We start from the raw sequence: 22,760 nt of genomic DNA on the forward strand, positions 1-22,760 counted from the left end.
TATTGAAATATAAAGCAATGAATAATGGAATCATCCTTTACAAGACTAAAACAGAGACCTCCTACGTAGTTAGCCGGAAGGGAGTATAGAAAACGCATATAACTTCACCTGCGGCAATTCACCACCTGCCAGTAGGCAACTGTCAGCGTTAGCGTGTGGAAAGGAGAAACTAAAATTATTTTTCACGAGATCACGAGACATTACCACAGAAGAAGGAAACTGTGAAACAATTTGTTAAAAATTTTACAAAATACTTGAGAAAGAAATGCTTCGAGCGCGCTCTCAAAGTAGTTTATAGTAAGTTAAAACTGCAAAAATGTATGGTTTTTCTTTATTTTGTGTCGCTATTTGACAGATGGCAAACGAATCATTTGATGAATTTATTTTGTTTATTAGTGAACAGGAGGCGAAGTTCGTGCAAGATCGCATAACGGGCGTGGAGAGACATTTCGCTGAGCTATGTACAATATTCGCGGCGTTCACCAGAAAAGCTGCCAGGTGCTTCTATGCCCGACAAACCGTATCGATTATTTTTCCTCAGTGACACATTCTTATTTCCTATCATTTTAACGACGAAACTTGTTCACTATTCGTTAATTTACTTTCTTTTTCCAGATTGCGTGATAAAGGCGATGAATTGGCTAAAGTAATACAAACTTACGCAGATTCGGAAGTTATAAATCGATCGCTGAGTACCGGACTTACGAATTTTTCTGCAACATTATCGGTCATCGGCGATTATAGGTAAAACATATTATTTCTCTATTTCAAATAATTATGCTTTTTTGCGATATATAAAAAGGAAAAAAATTACAATTTATTTTTTATAATAAATAATTATATTCGTATATGTGGTGTCGTCACGCGTATAATGAAAAAATAAAAAAAAAGTCACATTGTTATCTGTTTTTTTTAGCTGACCTTAGAGTGAAAAAGAAGAATACATTAAAAAATATTTCTTAACTTTATTAGATAAACTCTTCATTCCGCGCTAATGTAAAAGATTGAAAAAAAAACTGCTTTTAAAAGTTATTTTATTTTCCTTTTCTTATATTTTTTTAGTTATATATATTATATGCTTTATTTGATTTCTTATTTTGCTTTATATTTCTCTGTCTTTGAAATTATTGATCTGATTTATAGAGATGCGCAAGTACAAAGATTGGATGCCAAGGTGATTGCACCTCTCTCGCAATACGCAATGATTTGCAAACATGCTCGCGACGATGTCAAAAACACCTTTGCAGCACGCGACAGAGAACTCACGAGACGAAGACATTTAGACAAAGTTCGAGAGAGAAATCCCAGAAACCGTCAAATGATAGTATCCTTTAAAGTTTATTTCGCTAATATTAACTTTAATTATGATCTAACTGATTTTGTTTTTTCGTAACAATTTCGAGACAAAAAATTAATTAAATTACGTTAGAATATACGTATAAAAAAAAGTGATGTAAGTTTATCGTTTCAAGTATTCCGTCACACTATTTTTTATTATAAATCTTTATCTAAAAAAGAATATTAGTCGCAAGCTGAATCGGAGTTGACGAAGGCATCCATCGAGGTATCTCGAGTAGTAAAAGGATTAGAGGAGCAAATCGACTCGTTCGAACGACGAAAATTACACGATTTAAAGTCCATACTACTAGATTTCATCACCATCGAATTGAGTTTTCACACAAAATCCCTTGAGCTCTTGACCAAAGCGTATCAAGATGTTGCGGCTATTGACGAAATTAAAGATATTGAAGTAAGATAAAAGAGTCCACTTTAGTTCTTTTTCAAAATTTTCATATTGAAAATTAAAAGACAATTTACACAAATATTTGCACAAATACAGTCAACGTTGTTTGTCCTTTGACATGCAGGACTTTCAAAGCGCGAGAGGAGAGATGAATGGGGTAAATTTGCTCTAAGTTGATATTTATTCCTGATTCAATGAGAAAAACTTAACATTTCAGCAATAAACCTTTATTTGTTATTGATTGTTATCGAACGCTGATGCAATATTTATTAAGCTTTATGTATTCAAATCTAGGAATTTCGAGAGACAATGCGAGTTCCTGATTCTGTTGCGAGATTAGACACAGTGGGTCGAACTTCGTTTCGACAAGCTTATTCATTAACGAACTTGGCCTCTCGATTCGCGTCCTCGCCCGTGGCATTACAGAAACTGGCTAAGGGAGGAACTGAATCTGCTGTAAGTACAAAATATGAATATATAATTCGCTCCATATATGATCTGTCCTATTCTTGGATCTCTTAACAAATTTGACAAATTTTAGGATTCTGCACGAACCGGATTCTCGAACTCTTCCGAGTCAGTTCAAGTTGAAGAATATCCAGATGATAGTATGGAGGAAACGGAATCAGAATCGATTCAAGAGAAGCCTGTGAGAACTAGGCAAAAGTCTATGTAATTTCAATCATCCTTTTAATATCCCGTTTTTTATCTTTTTAGAAAAGAGCGTCGAAAAATGCTGGATATAAAGTAAAGAAACGTTTCGTTCTCAGACCCGTCCCAGCAATTCCTACATGTCAGAAGTCCTTAATATCGTCCATAATATATCGCATACCTTATAGACTGAATCAGACAAAGTGAATCAGATTTTATTGCGTATACATGTTGCGTATTTCTTAAGAATACTTGTTTGTAGCAATTTAAGTGGCCACTTAGAAAATTGTTTTGAATAAGATATAAAGAGAGACTTCTTTAAAAGATAGTTAAAAAAAACAATGTAATCTATGTTCCACTGAAGTAGCATAATCACCGTTTGTTCAACTAGTACCTGGATTAGCTGTCACGAGATTCTTAATAATATCGAATGAAAATGTTTATAAAAAAGTGTAAGTGTTTATTTTCCGTATTGTAACAAAAGGATGGGTATATCGCTATCGATATACTTTTTCCATGACAAGTATGGCTATACTTTAGACAAAATCAGTGCATTGAGAAAAGGACGAGCTTATTTATCACCTCCCTCGACTCCTGCTTGTGTCATTAGGTCTGCAATATTCTTTTCCAGGTCGTCTATTCTGTTGCCCATCTCATCTAGTATTTCTTATTAAGGATCTTATAATAATAATAATAATAATAATATCAACATTATAAACAAATACATATTGCTTTGCGTTTCAAATAAATTAATGGAGTAAAGCATGACATGCATATCATAAAATAAATGACATAATCAGTGCATTGTATATAACAGAATCTATAATTAATTTCTCATAGCATTAATCTGAATACAATATACCTATAAATTCTAATGGAGAATATAGAATCTTCTGAATTATTGAAACCAATAAAATAATCTCTCATTGTTTCATTGTTTCATTATGCAAACTATTGTGTTTTATTTACTATTTAAATTCAGAGAAGAAAAAACAAGATGCACATAAATAACTGGCAATAACATAACAGACCAAGGTCAACACATATTACCGCAGTCAGTTACACAATATTCTACACAAAGTAGAATGATTCTAGAGACTTCCAAATGTTGCTTCAGCCGCACACGTCTCCTCATGCATTGTTCTAGATTAAGAAGAAAGGCAAGAAAAAGGATATTTCTTCCGATGATCTGGTCGGACATGGTTTGAAACTTGTCCTGCATGTTCTGCAGCAGCGTTTGCACCTGCAAAGGAGTCAACGTAGTGTCAGCGTCGCGTCGCGACGGATCATCCCCGGGCGCGTCATCGTCATCATCATCATCATCCCGTGCGTAAATACGCGGACTCACGTATTGCGTCAGCTCCTGCATGTTCTTCGGGTCGGCGCTGTTGCCCATCCCGCTGTCGACGTCCTCGCCCTTGTACTCCTGCTTGATGTCGGCCATCCTCGGCAGCTTCGACCAGGGGCGGCGGGCCAGGGAACGTCACGAACACACAGGTTAAGCACACGGCTCTGATCCGCGCGAATGGGTCCTTCTCGAACGGGCGAGCGCGTGCGATGCAACGCGACGCAGCGTGACGCGACGGGACGCGACGGGACGCGACGTTGCCGTCCCGGTGATAATCGGTGCTAAGCACCGTCGATTGATCCAACAACTTGTTCGTGGGATGAAGCACAGAGATTAAGATTTCGAACGCGTCCCTCTTTCTCTCTTTCTCTTTCTCTCTCTTTCTCTCTCTCTTTCGCTCACCTTCTCTCGTTCGCGCCAATGGAGGAGAGAGAAGCAGGAATCGAATGTATGCAATCAAAATTATGTTAAATATATATATAAAACAAAAATTAGGTCGCAAGATCACTAGACGATCGTTAAAAATGAAGATGGCAAGTACGCACGCAAAAGGCGATCCAAAACAAGTCGTATGACGGAGGCTTTCGCAATTCAAGACGTCACGCGAAACATGAAATGAATCATAGTCAAGCTTGTTTATCTTCTCGACTCGATTCCAACTGATCGACACTTGCGAAATCAGACAATAAAATAGATACGCAATCCGCTCGTAAATCTGTTTATCTCGTCTGGTCTTCAGTCCCCTTTTTTTCAATCTGCCTCGTACGAGGGAAATAGCTGAAGGCCTTATTTCATATCTATAGCGTATAATTAGGACATAATGAAATTTACATTTGCCTCCTTCTTCTCTCTCTCTTTTTCTCTCTCGATATCTATCTGGATATTGATAACATCCGCATTTATCGGTAATTTAAATCGCTACTTTGGATGACGTGTTATTTAAACATGCAAATATGGGAGGACCGCAATCGCGGTCAGTCTTACAACAGCGTGCCAATAAGACGACGTCGTCGGCCTCCTCGGCCTCTCCGATTGGCCGTCGCCGATCGTGAGGGTTCCCCCCACCTCCGACGCATGTGTATGAAATATCAGCTGATTACGTACAACCGATACAAACAACGCAGTGACAGTGACGCGGACGAGCGCTCGCCTTTTCATCACAATTTAAAGCGACCTTGGAAGGACAAAAGGTGAAAGAAACTCCGACAAATTTAATCCGCGAGTTTGATTCGACGCCGCGATACCGAGTCTTCTTTAATCGGCCCTTTGTATTTTAAAATCATAGCCGCGACGAACAATGCGCCTGGCCGCTCTCCGAAACTCGATAATCTTTCTCTTGCTTTCCGTACAATCGGCGACACTTAGACACGTGAAAGGGAAACAAGTATCGCCCGTTATTTTAGGTAAACTATCCTCCGATTCGAATTGGCATTTCCGAAAATGCAAGAAAAGTGCTTGTATCTTGATTTTTTTCTCTCTGCACTTTAGGGGTCGAAACGGCTCTGAAGTGCCGCTTTGTATGATTCTTATCGTAGTATCATAAAGCTTCGGAGATATCGACTTATTGAGACGTTGTGAAGAACGCGTCTATTTACGAAGGGAAATAATATAGTTCCAGGTGATGGAGGCAGCCAGGTCGAGGCAAAGATTAACAAGTCGTCGGTGGTGCATTATATCTGCGAGAAAGTATCCAACGATTATTTTAGCTTGTGGCTGAACATGGAACTGCTCGTACCTGTTGTGATAGACTGCTTTGTACGATTATTAATTTGTCAATTTCTGTTTTCTTTTCTCGTCGAATAATCTAAGCGTATTTTAATTCTTACTGTAGATTGATAATCTTAAATTGAATTATGACAATGTAACGAGAACTACCAGTAATCAACTCGGAGTACAGATAAGGATACCAGGATGGGGCGATCCGTTTGTAGTCGAATACATAGATCCCAGTCGAGCTTCGCCAGGCTCATATTTCAAAGATATTGGAAATATGTTGGTGAATGATTTGGGATATATCAGGAATTTGTCACTGCGCGGTGCACCTTATGATTTCAGGAAGGGACCTAGTATGTAAAAATAGCGAACAAATGTTTTAGGCGTTATGCACTGGCATCTTGCATGCATTTTATTCGACTATATTACAAATTTACCGAGATAAAGACCTTAAATTTCAGGCGAAAGTGAAGAATTCTTCACCAAGCTGAAAACTCTGGTTGAAGAAACATACATAATGAATAATAATACACCAGTGACATTATTGGCTCACAGCATGGGTGGACCCATGACTCTTATAATGTTACAACGTCAAAGTCAGAAATGGAAAGATAAATACATAAATGCCCTGATCACCCTTAGTGCTGTATGGGCGGGATCTGTCAAAGCTATTAAAGTATTTGCTATTGGTAAGTAAATTGGTAACTTGTAAAATTGCTGCTTTTACTTATCAATAACTAATCTTTTTTTAAGAATTAGAAAAAGATAAAGAGTAAATTAACCAAAGATTAAAATTAATAGACATTGATAAAAATGACAATTAAATTTGTATCTAATGTAGGAGATGACTTGGGCGCATATTTTCTTCGTGAGAGTGTACTAAGAGATGAACAGATAACGAGTCCAAGTTTAGGATGGTTATTGCCTTCCAAACTATTTTGGAAAGACACAGAGATTTTAGTGCAATCAGATCAGAAAAATTACACATTGAATAATTTACAACAATATTTTATGTACGTCAGCTTATTTAGATTGTTATACCTACTGCAATTTAGCCATCAGTATTTTTAGAAATATTTTCATTTACAGTGACATAGATGTTCCTAATGCTTGGGAGTTCAGAAAAGATAATGAAAAATATCAATTGGATTTTACTGCACCAGGTGTTAAAGTATATTGTTTGTATGGCAGCAAAGTGAATACTGTAGAAAAGTTTGTATATAATTTTATGAATTAAGATAATGTTATTTAGATCTGTAAGAAGAGTTAAAAATTTCCATATATTTTTGTATAGGTTGTATTATAAGCCAGGTACAACTGTAAATGGTTATCCTCAATTAATATTTGGAGACGGTGATGGAACTGTAAATATAAGAAGCTTGGAAGCATGTACTCGTTGGCAAAAATCACAAAAACAAAAAATTTATAATCAAGGTTTTCCTGGAGTGGATCATACAGAAATCTTGAGAAATCGTGATATCTTAGCGTATATTAAGACAGTCTTAAAAGTCTGATATAGCAATAACATGACTTTTATTAATATTAATGAAATGCAAAGAAATCTAATAGATTAGACAATGTCATTAAATTATCTTGATATTTTTTGTACATTGGATGATCTTAATATTGAATGTGAAATATCGAAAATGCAATGTGGTTAACAAGATAGCTTTGAATTAGCTTTTATTTTCTCTCAACGAAATAATTTTATCATGTTTTCAATAATTCATCGGACAAGAAATACGTAACAATGTGTAATTGAAAATATATTTTTATTAACTATATTCTTCATTAAAATATATTATACCAGCGAGTATCAATCGAGAATATCATAAAATGGTGCAGTTACAAAAAACATTTTCTAAATGTCAATACTTCCATTCATTAACTGACTATTCTCTCATCCTATAATTATAATACTCTTTATCTTTTCCTTACGCATATACATTTTTTGTATTCAGTATAATCAATGTATTGATCTAATATTACATGATCTCACATGAAACAAAGAGTGATCGAATTAACATGACTAGCGATATATACATATATATTATATATAATAATATATATCCTATATATAAAGTATTTCTCTATATTGTACGATAACATATTTTTTTAGTGGCTGACACAGCACAATTAAAGAATAACAATGAAATTCAAGTTTCATAACCTACTAGTCAACTCCGTTGTATTATAAATATATACCAATGTCATATTTACATTTGTATTGATTTATAATTATATGAACACTCATGATAATATAGAATAATATTTAAGAATCAAGAAATTTGATGTAAAAAGCATTCCGTTAAGAAATGTTAATAGATGTGCCGAATTACTAAAATATTTACAACTTCCAAATTTTCTTGATATTATTCGGATATAATTCTTTTTGCTATAAATATGTAAACTTATAAATATTTAGCACATTAAAAGTTTCTACAAAATCATTCATATACATTCATATACAAAATAGTGAAAAATAATTATTTTACGTAAAATATAAACGCTGATATCAGTATTATCTTCTGATATCAAACCTGATAAACTAGACATAATGAAATGGATCCTAAGATAAAATATAAATATAATATAAACTATTATAAAGAAAAAACTATTGTCACTAATAGTAATAAATGAATATTAAAAAACAAGATGCTTTTATTATTGGTCAATGGTTAACTATCATAATTTTTTTTGCAAATTTAATTATAAATAGATAAAATTTTTTTTCATCACAGATTGTAACAACGTAATTATAATCAATATACATATACATATTATGCACAAAAGTTTCTTATGTATAATTATATATCTCATTTAGGATCAAGTTTTTAGCAATTAATATGAATATTTGAATATTTGAAATTACTACTTTTTGTCAATTTTCACATATTTGTTTTCTTTTAACATATATTAAAAAATAGATTAGTCTCCAGAACACAGCATAAAGGCAGCATAGGAATGCACAAGATTCTGACTCATGTCCTAGAACCGATTTACTCAAATATCAATAACCAAACTTTTCAATTATTCTTAACAGCACAACCTCCTTGCTCCTTCATTTCTTTGGAAATATGCCCTTATATAATCTTATATTTTTAAATCTTCATTTCAAATCTCATATATCAAAGAAGTGAAGGGTTTCTGCCTTAGAAAATATATAAAAATTCTAGTTCTTTACAACAAATAATATCTCCTAATGTCAGTTAAGCACTGACGAACATTTTATAAAAGCATATATTCCCACAGCTAGAATAGTCATGGTAATGGTAATGGTTTTATAATTTCTCCTGCGATAAAATATTCTTGGCGTTGATTGAACAATTCTTAATTTTCGTTGTCTTTCTCTCTCTTGACGGCTCGCCTCTGCCTTCGCCTTCCACTCTTGCTCTTTAATTTTTCTCTTATGATCGTAATCCCTAACATCATTACTAATAGACTCAGGCGGATATTGTCGATACAAATTTCTTGCTTCTACCAAAAGTGTTTCGAATGGCAAATCGTCAGGTAACTGGAAATGTAAACTCAAAATAACTCTATTATCTCTTTTCAAAGTCATCATTTCCTTGTTTATATATTATACTTACCGTACATAATACTTTATGCGTATGTCCCATATCAGGTGTGGTATTAAAAATTTCTATAGCTCTATGTGCAACGATTACTGTACTTAAATAGAGAGGCATGAGTGGGGGACTACCCAGAAAATAATCAAATAATCTATGTAACAATTTTCGATTTTCTGCATACTTGTGTGCATACCATGTTGTATATTCAGCCAAAGCAAAGTGTGGAAACAGTTCTACACTAAAATTAAAAAATTCTATTATTAATATTAAATTTACCAGTATTAGTAAATATATAAAGTAAAAATCAAAACAAAAACTATAAAATTTTCTGATCATTTTTAATTTTAAAAACAAAAACTATAAAATTTTCTGATCATTTTTAATTTTAAAAAATCTTAGAAATCAATACGTTTCATTATGTTATAACTAACTTTTCTAAATGTTCCAGAAGTAGAGGATGCACTCTTTCCAGTAATGCAAAAATATAGAATAACTCTTGATTCACTTTTTCCATAGTCTTTTCCATAAATCTTTCCAGAAATTCTAATGAGATACTCTCAAGCACATATAAGCCTGTTTGTAATCCCATTACAAGTAATACAGTTGCTGCTACGTCATTATATCCCTGGTAATAACTAAGTACAGATTATTTTATTTTGCATTCAATAAGACGCAACTATATAAAAATCATAAATATAATAAGCATATTATTCAATCTTATAAATATACTAACTTTAATTGGGAATGTCTATGAAGTACCCAACACATGAGCTGAGTTAATTGCTCTTGGAAACTTTCTGTTTCCTTTTCTGTTGCCGTCTCAGAGATATGACTACCGCTGCGTGCCACATCCTTTAATATTTGCTGGTAAACCTCATTCGGTATATGAGTATGTACAGTTTCTAGTCCGTTAACAGGGGCAAACTCCAATTGCGCTAGTCGCAGAAGTTTCGGCCACAGTACCCTTCGTACATCATCTACAGATCATCTCCATGATTTCAAGACTTAAGTCATAAATAGTAAAATTATTCTCAAAAAGGAACCATTTTTTTTTAGTACAAACGACATTAGTAGGATAATTCCTGGGAGAATACCATGTACATCAGCATTACATGGACAATCGGAAATTCTCTTTTGGCAATGTGTCTCGAAATTACAAGGTTCCTTGTTGATCATAATGTAAAGGGCAAAGTACCATTAACGAAGCCTTCGCTACTGCAGCCAAGTAGTCTTAGCTCTCCTAAGGTGAGGTTCGGATTGGCGATGCTACCGCGGATGATGCTCAATTTCATCTCGCTGTTCATGGGAACGTCCGTAGTGTCGTTGTCGTTTGACTCGCGATCTTCCTCACAAGTCAGCACGCCGTTCCGCTGCTTGCTCATCGCCGACGTGTCCGCGGTGACCGCGGTCTCCGGTATCCGCGGCGTGACGCCATTGTGCCACGCTTTCGTAGAATTGGGCAGGCTCACGAGGGGCACTCGATCATCACCGTCCGCGTTGGCCGTGGCCTCGGATACGTTCCTCCTGCGGATCTTGTTGTGGTTATAGTTCTCGGTTGGCGTTGACGGCCGCGTTGACGTGTCCGTCGCGGGCTGCATCAGGGCCACCTCCTCGTTCTCGGCCTCCATAAATTCACGATGCTGACAATAAACTCACACTCGATACGCCGGCATGCGTGTCATAACAACTGACAATTTAGACAAATTCGAACGGGAAACACCAGGATCCGATCGGTGTAGAGGTATTCGTGAAATAAATCGACGCATGCGTATTGCACATGAAGTTCCTACACTTTTTTACACCTACACTGCCTGTTCCATTTCTGTTGTTAATTGTCGATGAATTGTGAGATATCTGTCGCGGTTAATTTTTATTCAGTTTTGATTCTCGACGGTAACAGGATTCTCAGCACAGCGTCAAAATGATGATGGACTATTTTGTGACGAACAATTCCTTGGCACCCGCACCGATGGGAATACAAAGCACCGCGGGTGCCGTGCCCGTGAAGAATGACAAAGGTTAGGTTTGCTGAAATAGAAAAGCCTCTAACGTCCCGTTTCGCGATTAAAAATGTTAAAATTGGTTCTCTTTTGTCTTTAGCAAAAAATTTGAGTTTTACTAATATTTTATATTATATTATATAAAGATGAAAATAAAGCACTGATAACGATGTGATATACTATTGATATTGATAACACCTAGTATTAGAGATATATTTATGTTTGACCTTCGTTTCAATTTACTTTTTTTTTATGTCAAAATTATAAATTTATTAGATTTATAAATTGTGTATATAAACAATTACACAATACTTGTTTATAAAACAGCAATAATAGAGATGAAATGCTGAGAAATATAAGATTTTTGTATAAAACAATTTGTATAAAACAAAGAGTTTTATTTTTTTTTTTTATTTTTTTATATTATGTTGAAAATTTTTGATTTATTTTTATTCTCACATTTAAATACTTGTAATATAGAGATTTCTTTTGTATTACAAAATTTTTAAATAATTATTTTGCATTTGTAGGAGAATTGTCTATGAAGAAAGTAAAAGTACATCGTTACGTTTCTGGTAAGCGGCCAGATTATGCGGCAGTGAGTTCAGATGAGGAGTCCGAAGATGAAGATTTCCTTGATAAACGTGTACACAAGAGTTACGACGATAATGAAATTGTCACAGATATCACTTCTCATTCGCATACGAGAGGTAGGGATGAGGATGATCCGCGTTTGCGAAGATTAACGCGACAACAGAAAGAGGCACCAACTGAAGTACGTGTAGAAAGACACAGACATATTCACGAGCCCGAGCTTATAGAGATCGAACTAGAGAGAACACGAGAAAGAATTAAATTAGAAAGCTCGGACTCATCTGAAGACGAGGAATTGTCGGATTCCGAGATAGAAAAACGACGAGAGGCTCTGAAGCAGCGAGTACTTTCCAAGAAGGAAACAGAGGAGGAATTAATACAGGGTGAAGAGGAGGATAGATCGGGTGAAAGCTCAGATGAAAGTTCAGAATATGAGGAATACACGGACTCCGAAGAAGAAACTGGACCGCGATTGAAGCCCGTGTTTGTTCGCAAAAAGGATAGAATCACGGTGATGGAGAAGGAGAAGGAGGCGATGCGGCAGAAGCAAGCGGAGATCGAGGTCAAGAAACTGGCCGAAGAACGTAAGAGACAGACTTTAAGAATGGTGGAGGAGACGGTGCGGAAGGAGACACAGATGGGTAACAAAGGTAACGTTGAGCAGGAAAGTAAACTGAATGATGTCTGCACGGATGATGAAAACGACGAGGTAGAATACGAGGCCTGGAAATTGCGCGAGCTGAAGAGGATTAAGCGAGATCGTGAGGAAAGGGAGCAACTTGAAAAGGAACGTTTGGAAATCGAACGTATTCGCAATATGACTGAGGAAGAACGAAGGCAGGAAGCGCGACTGAATCCAAAGATGATCACTAATAAGGCAGCCAAAGGAAAGTACAAGTTTTTGCAGAAGTATTATCATCGCGGTGCGTTCTATTTGGACAAAGATGATGCTATATTCAAACGCGATTTCTCCGGCGCAACCTTAGAGGACCACTTCGACAAGACGATTTTGCCGAAAGTTATGCAGGTGAAGAACTTTGGACGCAGTGGTAGAACCAAGTACACCCACTTGGTAGATCAAGATACGACACAATTCGATTCGCCTTGGATATCGGAGACAGCTCAGAATCTCAAGTTTCACAATAATCAGGCGGCGGGAATGAAGCAAATCTTTGATCGACCTTCTTTGAAGAAAAGAAAAGCTGAAAATTAAGTAGCCTAAGTATCGTGTACTTTTTATCTTTTTATTTTCCACTTTTTTAAAAATATAACAATGCAATGTATTATATTAAAAAGCATGCAAGAGGTCATTTGAACATTAGAACCAGTTTATATCACATTGTTGGTTAATATAAATATATGTCATGTATATAAAAATCATATAAATGCTATCTGTATGTAAAAGAATAACTTTTTGGAAGAAATATTGTCATCTTAGATTAAAAATGTTTATAATATATACTTAATGACAAAATTCATAAAACCTATATAAAATTAATATGCAAAATATATTTATTTCTTAGGGATATTGGAAGTTCAAAATATATATTGTATTTTTTTATAATATAAATATTGCGCTTTTACAGCATTGCAATTATCGAATTAATATAAAACGTTTATCATTATTAAATTATAAAAATGTTTCAAAATAATTAAAATAATTTTTACTAATTTTAAGTATCTTTTTTCATTTAAACAACATTTTCTAATCTTTTTAAAAAGTTCGAATCAATAATATGCTATATTTTGCTACATTTCATCAGATATAACAATATATATATATATATATATATATATATATATATATGTATAAACGTTTTGTATTAATTTGATATGATATTTGATTCGATTAATCATAATTTAGATTTATTTTTTTGCATAATGTCAAATATTAAAATCTTATTATAAGACTTATAAGACTCATGAAATATGAAAATATACAATTTGTTTATATAAATCTAAATAAGTATTAAATTTACAAATATAAACATATATAAACATATATAAACATATATATCAAACAACTGATCTGTAAAAAACTTATTTTTCAAGTTGCAGTCTTTTTAATGCTAGTTTTGCAGCTGCACATTTGGCTTGCTTTTTATTAACACCACAACCATAGAAAACTTTTTCCTTACCAGCAATAGTGATTTTCAAAGGTATCATAATATGCTGATTACTATCGATGGATATCGTAGGTCTGCAATCATAAGCATATTTTATGTACATATAATATGAGAGACAGAATATATAGATGTGTACGTAATATTTATGTTAGTGATCTTACAGGAATTTTGGATGTATGTCCGTATTTTCATATATCACTCTCACTGGCTGTTTAGGAATATTTCTTTTAAATTTATCTATAAAACAAATATTAAAATCTCAGTAAAAAAGTTGACAGTATAAAATATATGAAAATAAGAGAAATAAACAATCCATTTCTGTATATATGTGCTTATGTAATTAGCATCTTAACATATAATTTAACAATTTTACCAATTTCTTTATGCATAACAGAATAAATGATTTCCCAGGTTTTCGTAAGATTTTTGCCACTATCGAGATAAATAGCTCCGATTAAAGATTCGAATAAATCACCGAGAACTTTTGGGACATCAGTATATTCTGCTAGATTACATTCATCCTCTTCGATCAATACGTATAGTAGCTGTATTAAAAAGAAATGCGATTATACTTGAGAGATTATACTTATATACTTGCTGTAAAATTCGTATTGTATACCTCGTCGTCAATTACGTAGTCTCGTTCTTCTTGGAATTTTACAAAACGATCGATTATTTCATGCAATTTTGGAGCATAGGCTAATAAAGCGATATGCAAACCATATCGTACTGCCAAGCAAGCAAATGTTATATTGTTGACTAACGCGGATCTGAGATCAGTGACCTTACCCGGACTTAAATTTCCACAATTTTCATAAATGTAACACGTAATCAGAAAATCTGAAATTACGAAAAAGATATAATTTATTCATTGCGATTTATTTGAAAAGCATTAGGAAAAATATGAATATTCTTAATAATTTAATTAATAATCTTGTATGTGCCGAAAATATTTTTTACCTACCGAGAATAGCATCTCCAAGAAATTCTAACCTTTGGTAACATTCAGTTATTACATTCGCTGTGTATGATGGATGCGTGAATGCCTAAAGAATAATGTAGTTTAAATATAGTTATAATTTTGTATTACATATATGCTGTAAATACACATACATACACACAAGAAAATATGTATAAACTTATGTAAAATACGTGAACGATTAAATGTATGGGTGTGTATATATATATATATATATATATATATATAGTGTGTGTGTGTGTGTGTGTGTGTGTGTGTGTGTGTGTGTATAATCTGCATGGCAATTATTTTTAATATTACCTGTAACAGAAACGCTCGATTCTTAAATTTATAACCAAATTTGGTTTCTATGATATTAGCCCACGGCATATATTTGTCGGGATCGCCACAACCCATTACGGGATCCAATGTATTATTATCGAGTAATTTGTTAATCTTGATATCAGGCAATATTCCAAACCATTGAAGAAGCTTCGCGGCGCCTTTTATACCATTACTCTAATGCAGAATGATATTTTATAATCATGATACAATTGATGCAATTGATGCTAATTACGTTTCTCAAAATGAACGTATCTCAAGATGATAATAGTTACAAATCTTACCTTTAAATAAACTCCTATTAGTGCTTCCACTGAATCCGCCACAGTTTTATCGGATAAGATTTGTATACCGAGATAATGTTCGACGCCAGTTTGTTTATCTCCCTTATCCCAATCTATTACCGTTTGTTTCATCTTATCTCTCGTAATTTCAGTTATGTACCCTTCATATCTCTCCTGTTCTGGTATTTCAAGTTCATACAATACGTTCGGCGCTATTGACTCGCTCAATAATATTGTTTGCAATGGACGTAGCACCGTAAATGCGGGCGGAATAAAATTGCTCGTGGGTATAAATGCATCGTTCTTTATACGCCCAGGGATACCCTTTTTGTTGCCGCAAAAATAGAGATTACGATTGCCAATAATCTTTCCCTTCACCGCCGTCAATTGACCTTCCCTAAATGTTGGGAATTTATGATACAAAAATAGTGATACAATATACTTCAGGTAAGAATCGCCTAATGTTTCCAAGCGCTCCAAATTGAACATATCATTACCCAGTTTAGTGGTTAAGGCCTAAAGCAAAGTAAATAAAATCTTGTAATTAAAGTACGTATGTATAATCATTATTCATGGCAAACGATACACAAGAAATAAAATTTCCGCTTACATGCATGATTTCTTCCGAATTCGGACCGTGTGAATGAGAAAGTTTCTTAGACGATTTAAGAATATTCAATGATGGTGCTGTTATCATTGCTCTTGTAATGTAATGACCAACACTTTTATTTGTATTTTTCTACACATATAAATGTAATTATTTTGATATATTTATATGACATAATCACACACATTATTACATTTTGCTTACCTTAACATTTTTATCTTCATCATAGTTTGAAAATATAAATTGATTATAATACTGAATATCAATCATTTGGACTTGATCTATATTACGATATAAATCCTGAGGTTCTTGATCTTTCACAGACGAGTTACAATCTATTTTCGTTGTCCAACATTTGCGAGAGTAAACGTCATACACAAATATTATATAATAAATAGAAATATACCATCGCAAAGATATTATCAATATTTTTTAATATTCATATAATGAATAATATATAGATGTATTATATTACATACCTAATTCCATTGAGCTTAAATTCGAATATGTTTGATCCGATTGCGTTTTCTCGATTGTATCATCCATAAATTCTATTCTATTATTATAGTCATCTTCTTCCATCAATTTCTCCATATTTTCGTCAAGATTCAAGGAAGATAATTCGTTTAATATTGGCGTTCCTAATCTAGCCTCATTTGCGATAGTTACTCTCAAATCTTCCGCGATTAAGAATTGACAAATTCTGTGAAGAATGGAAGGCAACATGGTGGCTTTTAACCAATATATAGCTGGGAAATTTATCTTTACACATAGTTCTGGAATTAAATGTTCCTGAAGATCCTCGAATGAATCGTCCGCTTTCTTATATTTCGATGCACCATCGGTTGTTCTGCAAATTAATCAAATCATATATACATCACAACGTGATACCTTTGCAAAATACTGTACCTCGGTTTTATGTAGTTAATTTTTGTATTGGCTGGTATTGGCTTCACCTCCAGCATAGATTGCTCCAGATTTTCTATAGTTAGTCTGTGCTTTTCTTTGTAATAATGTATGAACGTATCATAATCTTCATTGGGAAAACATGATTCAGGTGTCATATCATCGCACACACGTGTAACTATATAAACCGCTGATCCTCTGTAAGTTGGAGTAACCAATGCCAATTCGTAATCGCTAGTTCTAAAGTGAAATGGCTTAGATGGCATAATTCGTTCCAAATATTGATATGTTTTGACAACAACCCAATTTATTTTCTCTTGATCATTCACTGAAATGTTAGAAAAATAAAAAACAGATTTTTATTAATATTGATATATTGCGAATATATCGATAGTGATCGATTCGTTATTACAATGAACAATTTTACATAATAATACAGTTACTTACATGGGACAATTAAAAAGGAATTTTCCAAATTATCATTATCAAAAACCATAAAGCTTTTAATAACAGGAATAATATCATTGAATAATAAGAAATGAAATTTTTTTAGAACTTCGATATCAATATCATCCAATATTATCGTCGTGTGATTGGATTTTACGTCAACATTTAATTTCCCATCCTTCATGAAGATCGGAAAAGAAGGTATCTGAGCATAAAAAATATTACAATAGTATTGTGATTAGCAATTTAAATTATTTAAATAAATAATTTAAATAATCATTGTAATAAGTTGAGATAAGTTTCAAAGAAGATAATTCACGAAATAATGGAGGGTATTATTCAATAAACATAATCTTAGATATTTAATAATTTTTCTTTTTAAATTTATAGATTCAGAAATTTATAGATATAAATTTAGAAAAATCATTAGACACCTAAGATCCTGTCTATTGAGTAATGCTACCTATTATCCTGTTCTTTAAATTAATTAAATATCAATAAATAATTACCTTTGGCAAAGTCTTTGTGGAAAGGATACCAAAGCTACTTTTGTCATTAAGCAATTTGTGGAAAACTTTGCGTCTATTATCGTAACCTGTCGTAGAATACATAGAAGTACAATTAAGAACATGAAGATACAGTGATTCAAAAGATTGTGGATATGCGCCATGTAATGCCATTGGATACTGCAAAAACATTTTTATTAATTAACGGCTATTTATAGATAAGTATTATTACTTAATTAAACATGATATAATACATATATAATACATATAGCATGTATACTTGCTTTTAGCCCATGTTCTCGTTTCTTTTTATATGTACCAGTAAGACAATCATCTTCACCTATCCAATTTGGAAACAAGTAATCCAAGTTTTGTATAATTGCATCGTCAGTTGTAGGTAATAGCTTATCAGTTAATGCACCTATCTCGTGTAATTTTATACAAGTCTTCATAGCAACGGATCGTTTAGCACTATCTATATTCTTCATAAAATCACCATGAATTTCAGTTTTCAACGGCGATAAGTTTGGTAATTTAAGGGAAATCTGTCAAGTTTATGCAATTAAGAAATACTGTTTATAAATTACAAGAATTAGTTAAAAATATATGTAATACCTTAAACAATGTGTGGTCTTCAAAATTGTTTCTCTCTAATTTCCAAATGGGAACCAGATGGACAAACTTACATTTCAATAAACTAGTACAATACATATTTATCAAACTAATCGCAGATAATTCTGTTAAGTAGCTTTCTATAATGCCGTTACGTTCTACTACATATGGTTTGATATCATGATCATTATATAAAGAATCCACGATATCATTTTGGGTGGGCAGTGAGCGCTGTTCGCTTTGTCTCATCAAAATCTGACAATAAAAATGCACAACAGTATTAATTTTTTTTTCATTAATTCTAAATAATTGCAATAATATGCTTTGTATCTTATTTAATCAAACTATTTATACTATTGTATTATATATATATATATATATATATATATATATATAAAATATATAATCAAGTATATATATGATATATATTTCATTAAATATTACATTGCCGTTGAGATAAAAAAATTGCTAAATTTAGCAACATATTTATCTCGAAGATGAAAAAGATTTTATGATTTTATTTGTTTTTTTTTTATTTTATTTTATTCCTAATTATAAGCACTTCTGTTGCAAAAGAAATTTATAAAAGATTTGCAATATTTATAGAAATATTATTTTTTTTCTTATTAAAAGAATGAGTATGATTTCCTTTATTTGTGCATTATTTAAATAATGTATTCACAAATATCAGTTAATAGATACATGGATACTTATCCAAATATTTCTTCAGACAGAAAATATTTAGACTAGAAAAAAAAGAATTTTCAGTCTCATGATTGTATAAATCTCATGATTGTACATTTTTTTTTTAATCATGATAAGGATTTATGGTTACTTATCACATTGATATTACTTACTCTTTTCAACAATGATTCCGTATTTTTGTATTGACAATATCTCTGAAGAAAATTATGATCATCATCCGGCATTAAGATTATGTAATGACTCTTATTATGACGTGCCCGGCCCTTACTTTGAACATATCCTCTAAAATCCATTGGCAAATCATATCGCACTATCAATGTGCAAGTTGGTATATCGATACCTTCGTCAACAACATCAGTTGCTACAATGCAATTTGCCGAACCAGTTTTAAATCTGTAATAAAACGCATTTTCTGATTATTTAAATATAGACTTGATAAAATATTTTTCTGCTTATCTAAATTACAAAATTTGCTTCAGTAATTAAAATGTTCCAATCATGAATGTTTTAATATTCCAATAAATGTATATGAAAATTATAGATATAAAGTCATAAAGTTATTTATAAAAATTAAAAACACATCCGCGGATTAAAAACAACAAATGTGCAAAACACGAAATTTTACCTATGTAATGCTGCCTTGTTCCAGTTTGCAATACATGCAACTTCTCTACTCTGTTTGTAAGGATTATTTTGGAATCCAATTATATAATCAGGTTTGAGAAAACTGTACCGCTCATCATGTTTAGATAGTTTCTAAAATAATACAAATCTTCAATGTTAAAAATTACTACAATGTTGATTAAGTTTTTCAAGTTTTTATTAGTTATGATTATTAATTTTCCATAAGAGCCGAAATATAATATTCTTTAAAATATAATTAACCTTACTATTGCTAAAACAATTAAATAAATATTTAAATCAAATGTATAAAAAAAAAACTTACTTTTAATATATGATATATTACTTGAGTCATAAATCTTTCCTTAACAAAAATAATGCAGCAAAACTTTTGTTCGCTTGATTCATTTTGTTTGTTTATTTCATTATTATTATTCAACAATATCTCAAATACTTTATGAATTTGGGTGGAACAAAATCTGAAATTATATCATTACTCAATACTTCTTGAGCATTAATCAATATATAATCATAATTTATATAAATTTCATAAATTTTTTCAATACCAACTTGTACAATCGTTCTAATTCCGTATGATTTTTCATTTCAATGTCAAATAGTTTCCTTATTATGATTACTTGTGTAATTAAATAATCTAGAATGTTATCTGTTACCTGAAATAAAATTAATAAATTATTAAAGAGATTTGAGAAAAGATTATAAAATATCTTTTTTAATTACTTTTTCAATAATAATTTTAATCGAGTTACAGATATACTCACTTGATCATTGCAATATTTTCTGAAACATTCTAACTGAATTAAGTGTAACAAAGCTGATATATTACCACCATAGATACCTATAACAAAAATAATATGAATGCTTGTGATGTTTCATATATATAAGTATGTATGTATGTATGTATGTATATCGTATGTGTATGTGTGTGTTTGTACCATATGCATACACAAATAAATTAATTACCTGTGCTTGAGGTAACCTTTTCTATGTCTTCCATAATAGCACTTAATTTGGAGGATTTTGTTTTAGGTCTCATCTCTTTACTAGATTCTTTATATATTTCATCTAAATCAATATTTATGTTTTTTATACTTTCTTTAGTTGTCTTTATAATATGGATTATCTTTTCAATTACAATTACATTTGGAGCAAGATATTTGGCATATTTAACGATATCTTCTTTCGGGTTTGTACAATATCCTTGAATACAGTCACTCGATTCTACAGTCGCTATTTTTGCATGGAAAGTTATTTCTAAGGACTAAAAAATATAATTTTTTAAAAATATCTAAAAGTTATAATTAAAGATTACTTATACTTAAAGATTAATACAATGAAAAATTGCAATCCTGTACCCTAATTGTAGATTCAATTTTGTCTATTTTTATATTGGCATTCAATAATGTTGCCGACATTGCTAAGACACGTGGCTGTTTTTCTTTAGGACAATCTTCAAATCGTTGCATAATCTGTCTCATGGGATGATTAGCTACAGCTCGATGACACTCGTCGAATATAATTAAATTTATTCTATCTAATGTTATATATCCATGTGAGAGCATATCCACAAAAATTTGTGATGTCATTACTAAAATCTAGATCAAATAAAATTGTCATATCAAATTAATTATTCTTGAACAAAATTCAAACTATCAATAATGATATTAATACTTCGTGCTGTTCTATTTCATCCAACCATTCTTGCTTCTTCCAAAAGTCCACCTGCATATCACCACTGTAATTTTTACATTTTAGGCCTGTGTGTCTGCACAAATAGTTTGCTTGTTGTGCTGCCAATGCTACTGTGTTTACAATAAATATACTGCGTTTACCACCTTCCTGATAAGGTCTAAATATAAAAAAACTTTTAAAATCATCGAATATGTAATATTAAAATAGTATAAATTATTGATGATTAAAGGAAAATCTGTTGTATAACAAAGTCAGAAACATATCTGTTCAGAGATACATACTTGCATACATCACTACTTAGATGTTTCAGGAGCATAACAGCTATATATGTCTTGCCTGCACCCGTTGGTAAGTAGATTATTGTATTATTATGTATTGCCTTTTCGTACAGATCTATCTGATATGCTCTCGGCTTAAATTCAGTTTCATTTTCTGGCTTGACTTTCGACTCCATTATTTTCTGTTAATTGCAATGAATCACTGGTGTTATGAAACTATAAAAAAAACATTCAAAATAAAATATTTACGATATTTAAAGAAACACTTGAAATTTATGCATTTCGTATAAATAGACTGTATATCGAATAATGGATTGTTGATGCAAATTTATGTATATCCAGATCCGAATAATATAACATTACTATTTCTAAATATCAGATTCATTCTATTATATTTACTATATATTTATTAAAATTCTTTTTTGTTTAAAATAAGGTACATTGCAAAACAATTGTTCAAGAACATTTCCCTTTCAGAGTAAAAATAACGCAATTTTTCTTTTATCTGCAACGTTATAAATATGTCTCAAGATGATGCAAACAATTTACGTTTTAGTCCAAATGAACCCGGCATTTATCGCATGATAAATCGAGTTTAATTAAGCTTAACAGAATCGCAGTTAAATTGACTAGTCAGATGATTGAGACTTGACATCTCTTCAATTCTTTCTGTAAACTCAAATTACTTACTATTAATCTTATGTGGCACAGAATCGCTTATACAGAAAAATCGACTCAGAATTCAAAGAAATGATTAAAAATTACAGCTCCAATACCGATGATAGACGTATGAATCATTCACCATCAGACGGAAACGTTTCGAGTGACTCGCGGGACAACCCCGAAGATTCCTCGTTTCTCCCACAACCCGACGAAGTATGATGACTTATTGATACCAATCCACATAAAATGTCATTTTGCGAGATTCTAATTGGCTAAAAACTAGGGAATTTCTTTAAAAAATCGTAAGATTCAAAACAAATATTTTGAGTTTCTGGCCAATCCGTGCGAGCCAAGTGTAAAAATCTCAGCT

General features: G+C 32.2%; 6 protein-coding genes across 12 annotated transcripts; 3 read left to right on the top strand and 3 right to left on the bottom strand.

Moving 5' to 3' along the window:
- Positions 1-143: 143 nt before the first annotated feature.
- Positions 144-4,268, top strand: Fam92 (CBY1 interacting BAR domain containing protein Fam92). 2 transcript variants are annotated; one of them, XM_089079708.1, is made up of 9 exons: positions 144-297; positions 397-498; positions 616-744; positions 1,144-1,324; positions 1,526-1,750; positions 1,869-1,901; positions 2,039-2,200; positions 2,286-2,393; positions 2,462-4,268. In XM_089079708.1, exons 1-9 carry the CDS (start codon positions 266-268, stop codon positions 2,600-2,602), a joined length of 1,113 nt encoding a protein of 370 aa, XP_088935834.1. In that variant the 5' UTR covers positions 144-265; the 3' UTR covers positions 2,603-4,268. The 2 variants fall into 2 exon arrangements, with proteins under 2 accessions (XP_088935834.1, XP_088935833.1); XM_089079707.1 differs by lacking the exon at positions 1,869-1,901 and having other exon boundaries at positions 2,286-4,268.
- Positions 2,833-3,877, bottom strand: LOC105423878 (uncharacterized). 2 transcript variants are annotated; one of them, XM_011633821.3, is made up of 3 exons: positions 3,744-3,877; positions 3,572-3,638; positions 2,833-3,055 (listed from the first exon to the last, which is right to left on the bottom strand). In XM_011633821.3, exons 1-3 carry the CDS (start codon positions 3,837-3,839, stop codon positions 2,967-2,969), a joined length of 252 nt encoding a protein of 83 aa, XP_011632123.1. In that variant the 5' UTR covers positions 3,840-3,877; the 3' UTR covers positions 2,833-2,966. The 2 variants fall into 2 exon arrangements, with proteins under 2 accessions (XP_011632123.1, XP_088935836.1); XM_089079710.1 differs by having other exon boundaries at positions 3,572-3,839.
- A 526-nt stretch (positions 4,269-4,794) lies between the features above and the next one.
- Positions 4,795-7,675, top strand: LOC105423879 (lysosomal phospholipase A and acyltransferase). Of its 3 annotated transcripts, XM_011633822.3 has the most exons (8): positions 4,797-4,933; positions 5,029-5,146; positions 5,356-5,498; positions 5,575-5,809; positions 5,918-6,145; positions 6,298-6,469; positions 6,546-6,668; positions 6,751-7,675. In XM_011633822.3, exons 2-8 carry the CDS (start codon positions 5,041-5,043, stop codon positions 6,968-6,970), a joined length of 1,227 nt encoding a protein of 408 aa, XP_011632124.2. In that variant the 5' UTR covers positions 4,797-4,933; positions 5,029-5,040; the 3' UTR covers positions 6,971-7,675. The 3 variants fall into 3 exon arrangements, with proteins under 3 accessions (XP_011632126.2, XP_011632124.2, XP_011632125.2); XM_011633824.3 differs by lacking the exon at positions 5,029-5,146 and having other exon boundaries at positions 4,795-4,933; XM_011633823.2 differs by having other exon boundaries at positions 4,856-5,146; positions 5,232-5,498.
- LOC105423876 (TBC1 domain family member 20) lies at positions 7,212-10,799 on the bottom strand. Its single transcript, XM_011633816.3, has 5 exons — positions 10,224-10,799; positions 9,762-10,005; positions 9,460-9,663; positions 9,047-9,266; positions 7,212-8,970 (listed from the first exon to the last, which is right to left on the bottom strand). The coding sequence occupies exons 1-5, from the start codon at positions 10,654-10,656 to the stop codon at positions 8,662-8,664; spliced, it is 1,410 nt and encodes a 469-aa protein (XP_011632118.2). The 5' UTR covers positions 10,657-10,799; the 3' UTR covers positions 7,212-8,661.
- On the top strand, positions 10,800-16,116 carry Mfap1 (Microfibril-associated protein 1). The gene is made up of 2 exons (XM_011633815.2): positions 10,800-11,046; positions 11,559-16,116. The coding sequence occupies exons 1-2, from the start codon at positions 10,950-10,952 to the stop codon at positions 12,833-12,835; spliced, it is 1,374 nt and encodes a 457-aa protein (XP_011632117.2). The 5' UTR covers positions 10,800-10,949; the 3' UTR covers positions 12,836-16,116.
- On the bottom strand, positions 12,846-22,604 carry Dcr-2 (Endoribonuclease Dcr-2). Of its 3 annotated transcripts, none has more exons than XM_011633812.2 (25): positions 22,418-22,604; positions 21,731-21,909; positions 21,429-21,606; positions 21,113-21,352; positions 20,721-21,018; positions 20,519-20,595; positions 20,307-20,410; positions 20,062-20,215; positions 19,741-19,871; positions 19,268-19,508; positions 18,414-18,665; positions 18,083-18,343; positions 17,802-17,978; positions 17,293-17,497; positions 16,849-17,173; positions 16,419-16,789; positions 16,144-16,274; positions 15,943-16,071; positions 15,333-15,848; positions 15,028-15,225; positions 14,713-14,794; positions 14,368-14,588; positions 14,122-14,293; positions 13,910-13,985; positions 12,846-13,822 (listed from the first exon to the last, which is right to left on the bottom strand). In XM_011633812.2, exons 2-25 carry the CDS (start codon positions 21,901-21,903, stop codon positions 13,663-13,665), a joined length of 4,872 nt encoding a protein of 1,623 aa, XP_011632114.2. In that variant the 5' UTR covers positions 21,904-21,909; positions 22,418-22,604; the 3' UTR covers positions 12,846-13,662. The 3 variants fall into 3 exon arrangements, with proteins under 3 accessions (XP_011632114.2, XP_011632113.2, XP_011632116.2); XM_011633811.2 differs by having other exon boundaries at positions 21,731-21,943; XM_011633814.2 differs by lacking the exons at positions 21,113-21,352; positions 21,429-21,606; positions 21,731-21,909; positions 22,418-22,604 and having other exon boundaries at positions 20,721-20,822; positions 20,899-21,018.
- Between the last annotated feature and the right edge of the window lie 156 nt (positions 22,605-22,760).

Source organism: Pogonomyrmex barbatus, unplaced genomic scaffold (assembly GCF_055798465.1).
Source record: "Pogonomyrmex barbatus isolate J1 unplaced genomic scaffold, ASM5579846v1 scaffold3, whole genome shotgun sequence".
Classification (NCBI taxonomy): domain Eukaryota; kingdom Metazoa; phylum Arthropoda; class Insecta; order Hymenoptera; family Formicidae; genus Pogonomyrmex; species Pogonomyrmex barbatus.

Coding starts and splice junctions, on each gene's coding strand:
- Fam92 (XM_089079708.1), top strand. CDS start 266: ATGCTTCGAGCGCGCTCTCAAAGTAGTTTATA. Junction 1,325..1,525: donor CCAGAAACCGTCAAATGATA/GTATCCTTTAAA, acceptor AAAGAATATTAG/TCGCAAGCTGAATCGGAGTT. Junction 2,394..2,461: donor AATCGATTCAAGAGAAGCCT/GTGAGAACTAGG, acceptor TTATCTTTTTAG/AAAAGAGCGTCGAAAAATGC.
- LOC105423878 (XM_089079710.1), bottom strand. CDS start 3,839: ATGGCCGACATCAAGCAGGAGTACAAGGGCGAGGACGTCGACAGCGGG. Junction 3,056..3,571: donor CGACCAGATCATCGGAAGAA/ATATCCTTTTTC, acceptor AATAAGAAATAC/TAGATGAGATGGGCAACAGA.
- LOC105423879 (XM_011633822.3), top strand. CDS start 5,041: ATGCGCCTGGCCGCTCTCCGAAACTCGATAATCTTTCTCTTGCTTTCC. Junction 5,810..5,917: donor TGATTTCAGGAAGGGACCTA/GTATGTAAAAAT, acceptor CTTAAATTTCAG/GCGAAAGTGAAGAATTCTTC. Junction 6,470..6,545: donor AATTTACAACAATATTTTAT/GTACGTCAGCTT, acceptor TTTCATTTACAG/TGACATAGATGTTCCTAATG.
- LOC105423876 (XM_011633816.3), bottom strand. CDS start 10,656: ATGGAGGCCGAGAACGAGGAGGTGGCCCTGATGCAGCCCGCGACGGAC. Junction 10,006..10,223: donor TAGCGAAGGCTTCGTTAATG/GTACTTTGCCCT, acceptor GATGATCTGTAG/ATGATGTACGAAGGGTACTG. Junction 8,971..9,046: donor CGCATAAAGTATTATGTACG/GTAAGTATAATA, acceptor TTACATTTCCAG/TTACCTGACGATTTGCCATT.
- Mfap1 (XM_011633815.2), top strand. CDS start 10,950: ATGATGATGGACTATTTTGTGACGAACAATTCCTTGGCACCCGCACCG. Junction 11,047..11,558: donor GCCCGTGAAGAATGACAAAG/GTTAGGTTTGCT, acceptor TTGCATTTGTAG/GAGAATTGTCTATGAAGAAA.
- Dcr-2 (XM_011633812.2), bottom strand. CDS start 21,903: ATGGAGTCGAAAGTCAAGCCAGAAAATGAAACTGAATTTAAGCCGAGA. Junction 17,498..17,801: donor CCACAAAGACTTTGCCAAAG/GTAATTATTTAT, acceptor TTTTATGCTCAG/ATACCTTCTTTTCCGATCTT. Junction 15,849..15,942: donor ATTCGGAAGAAATCATGCAT/GTAAGCGGAAAT, acceptor ACTTTGCTTTAG/GCCTTAACCACTAAACTGGG.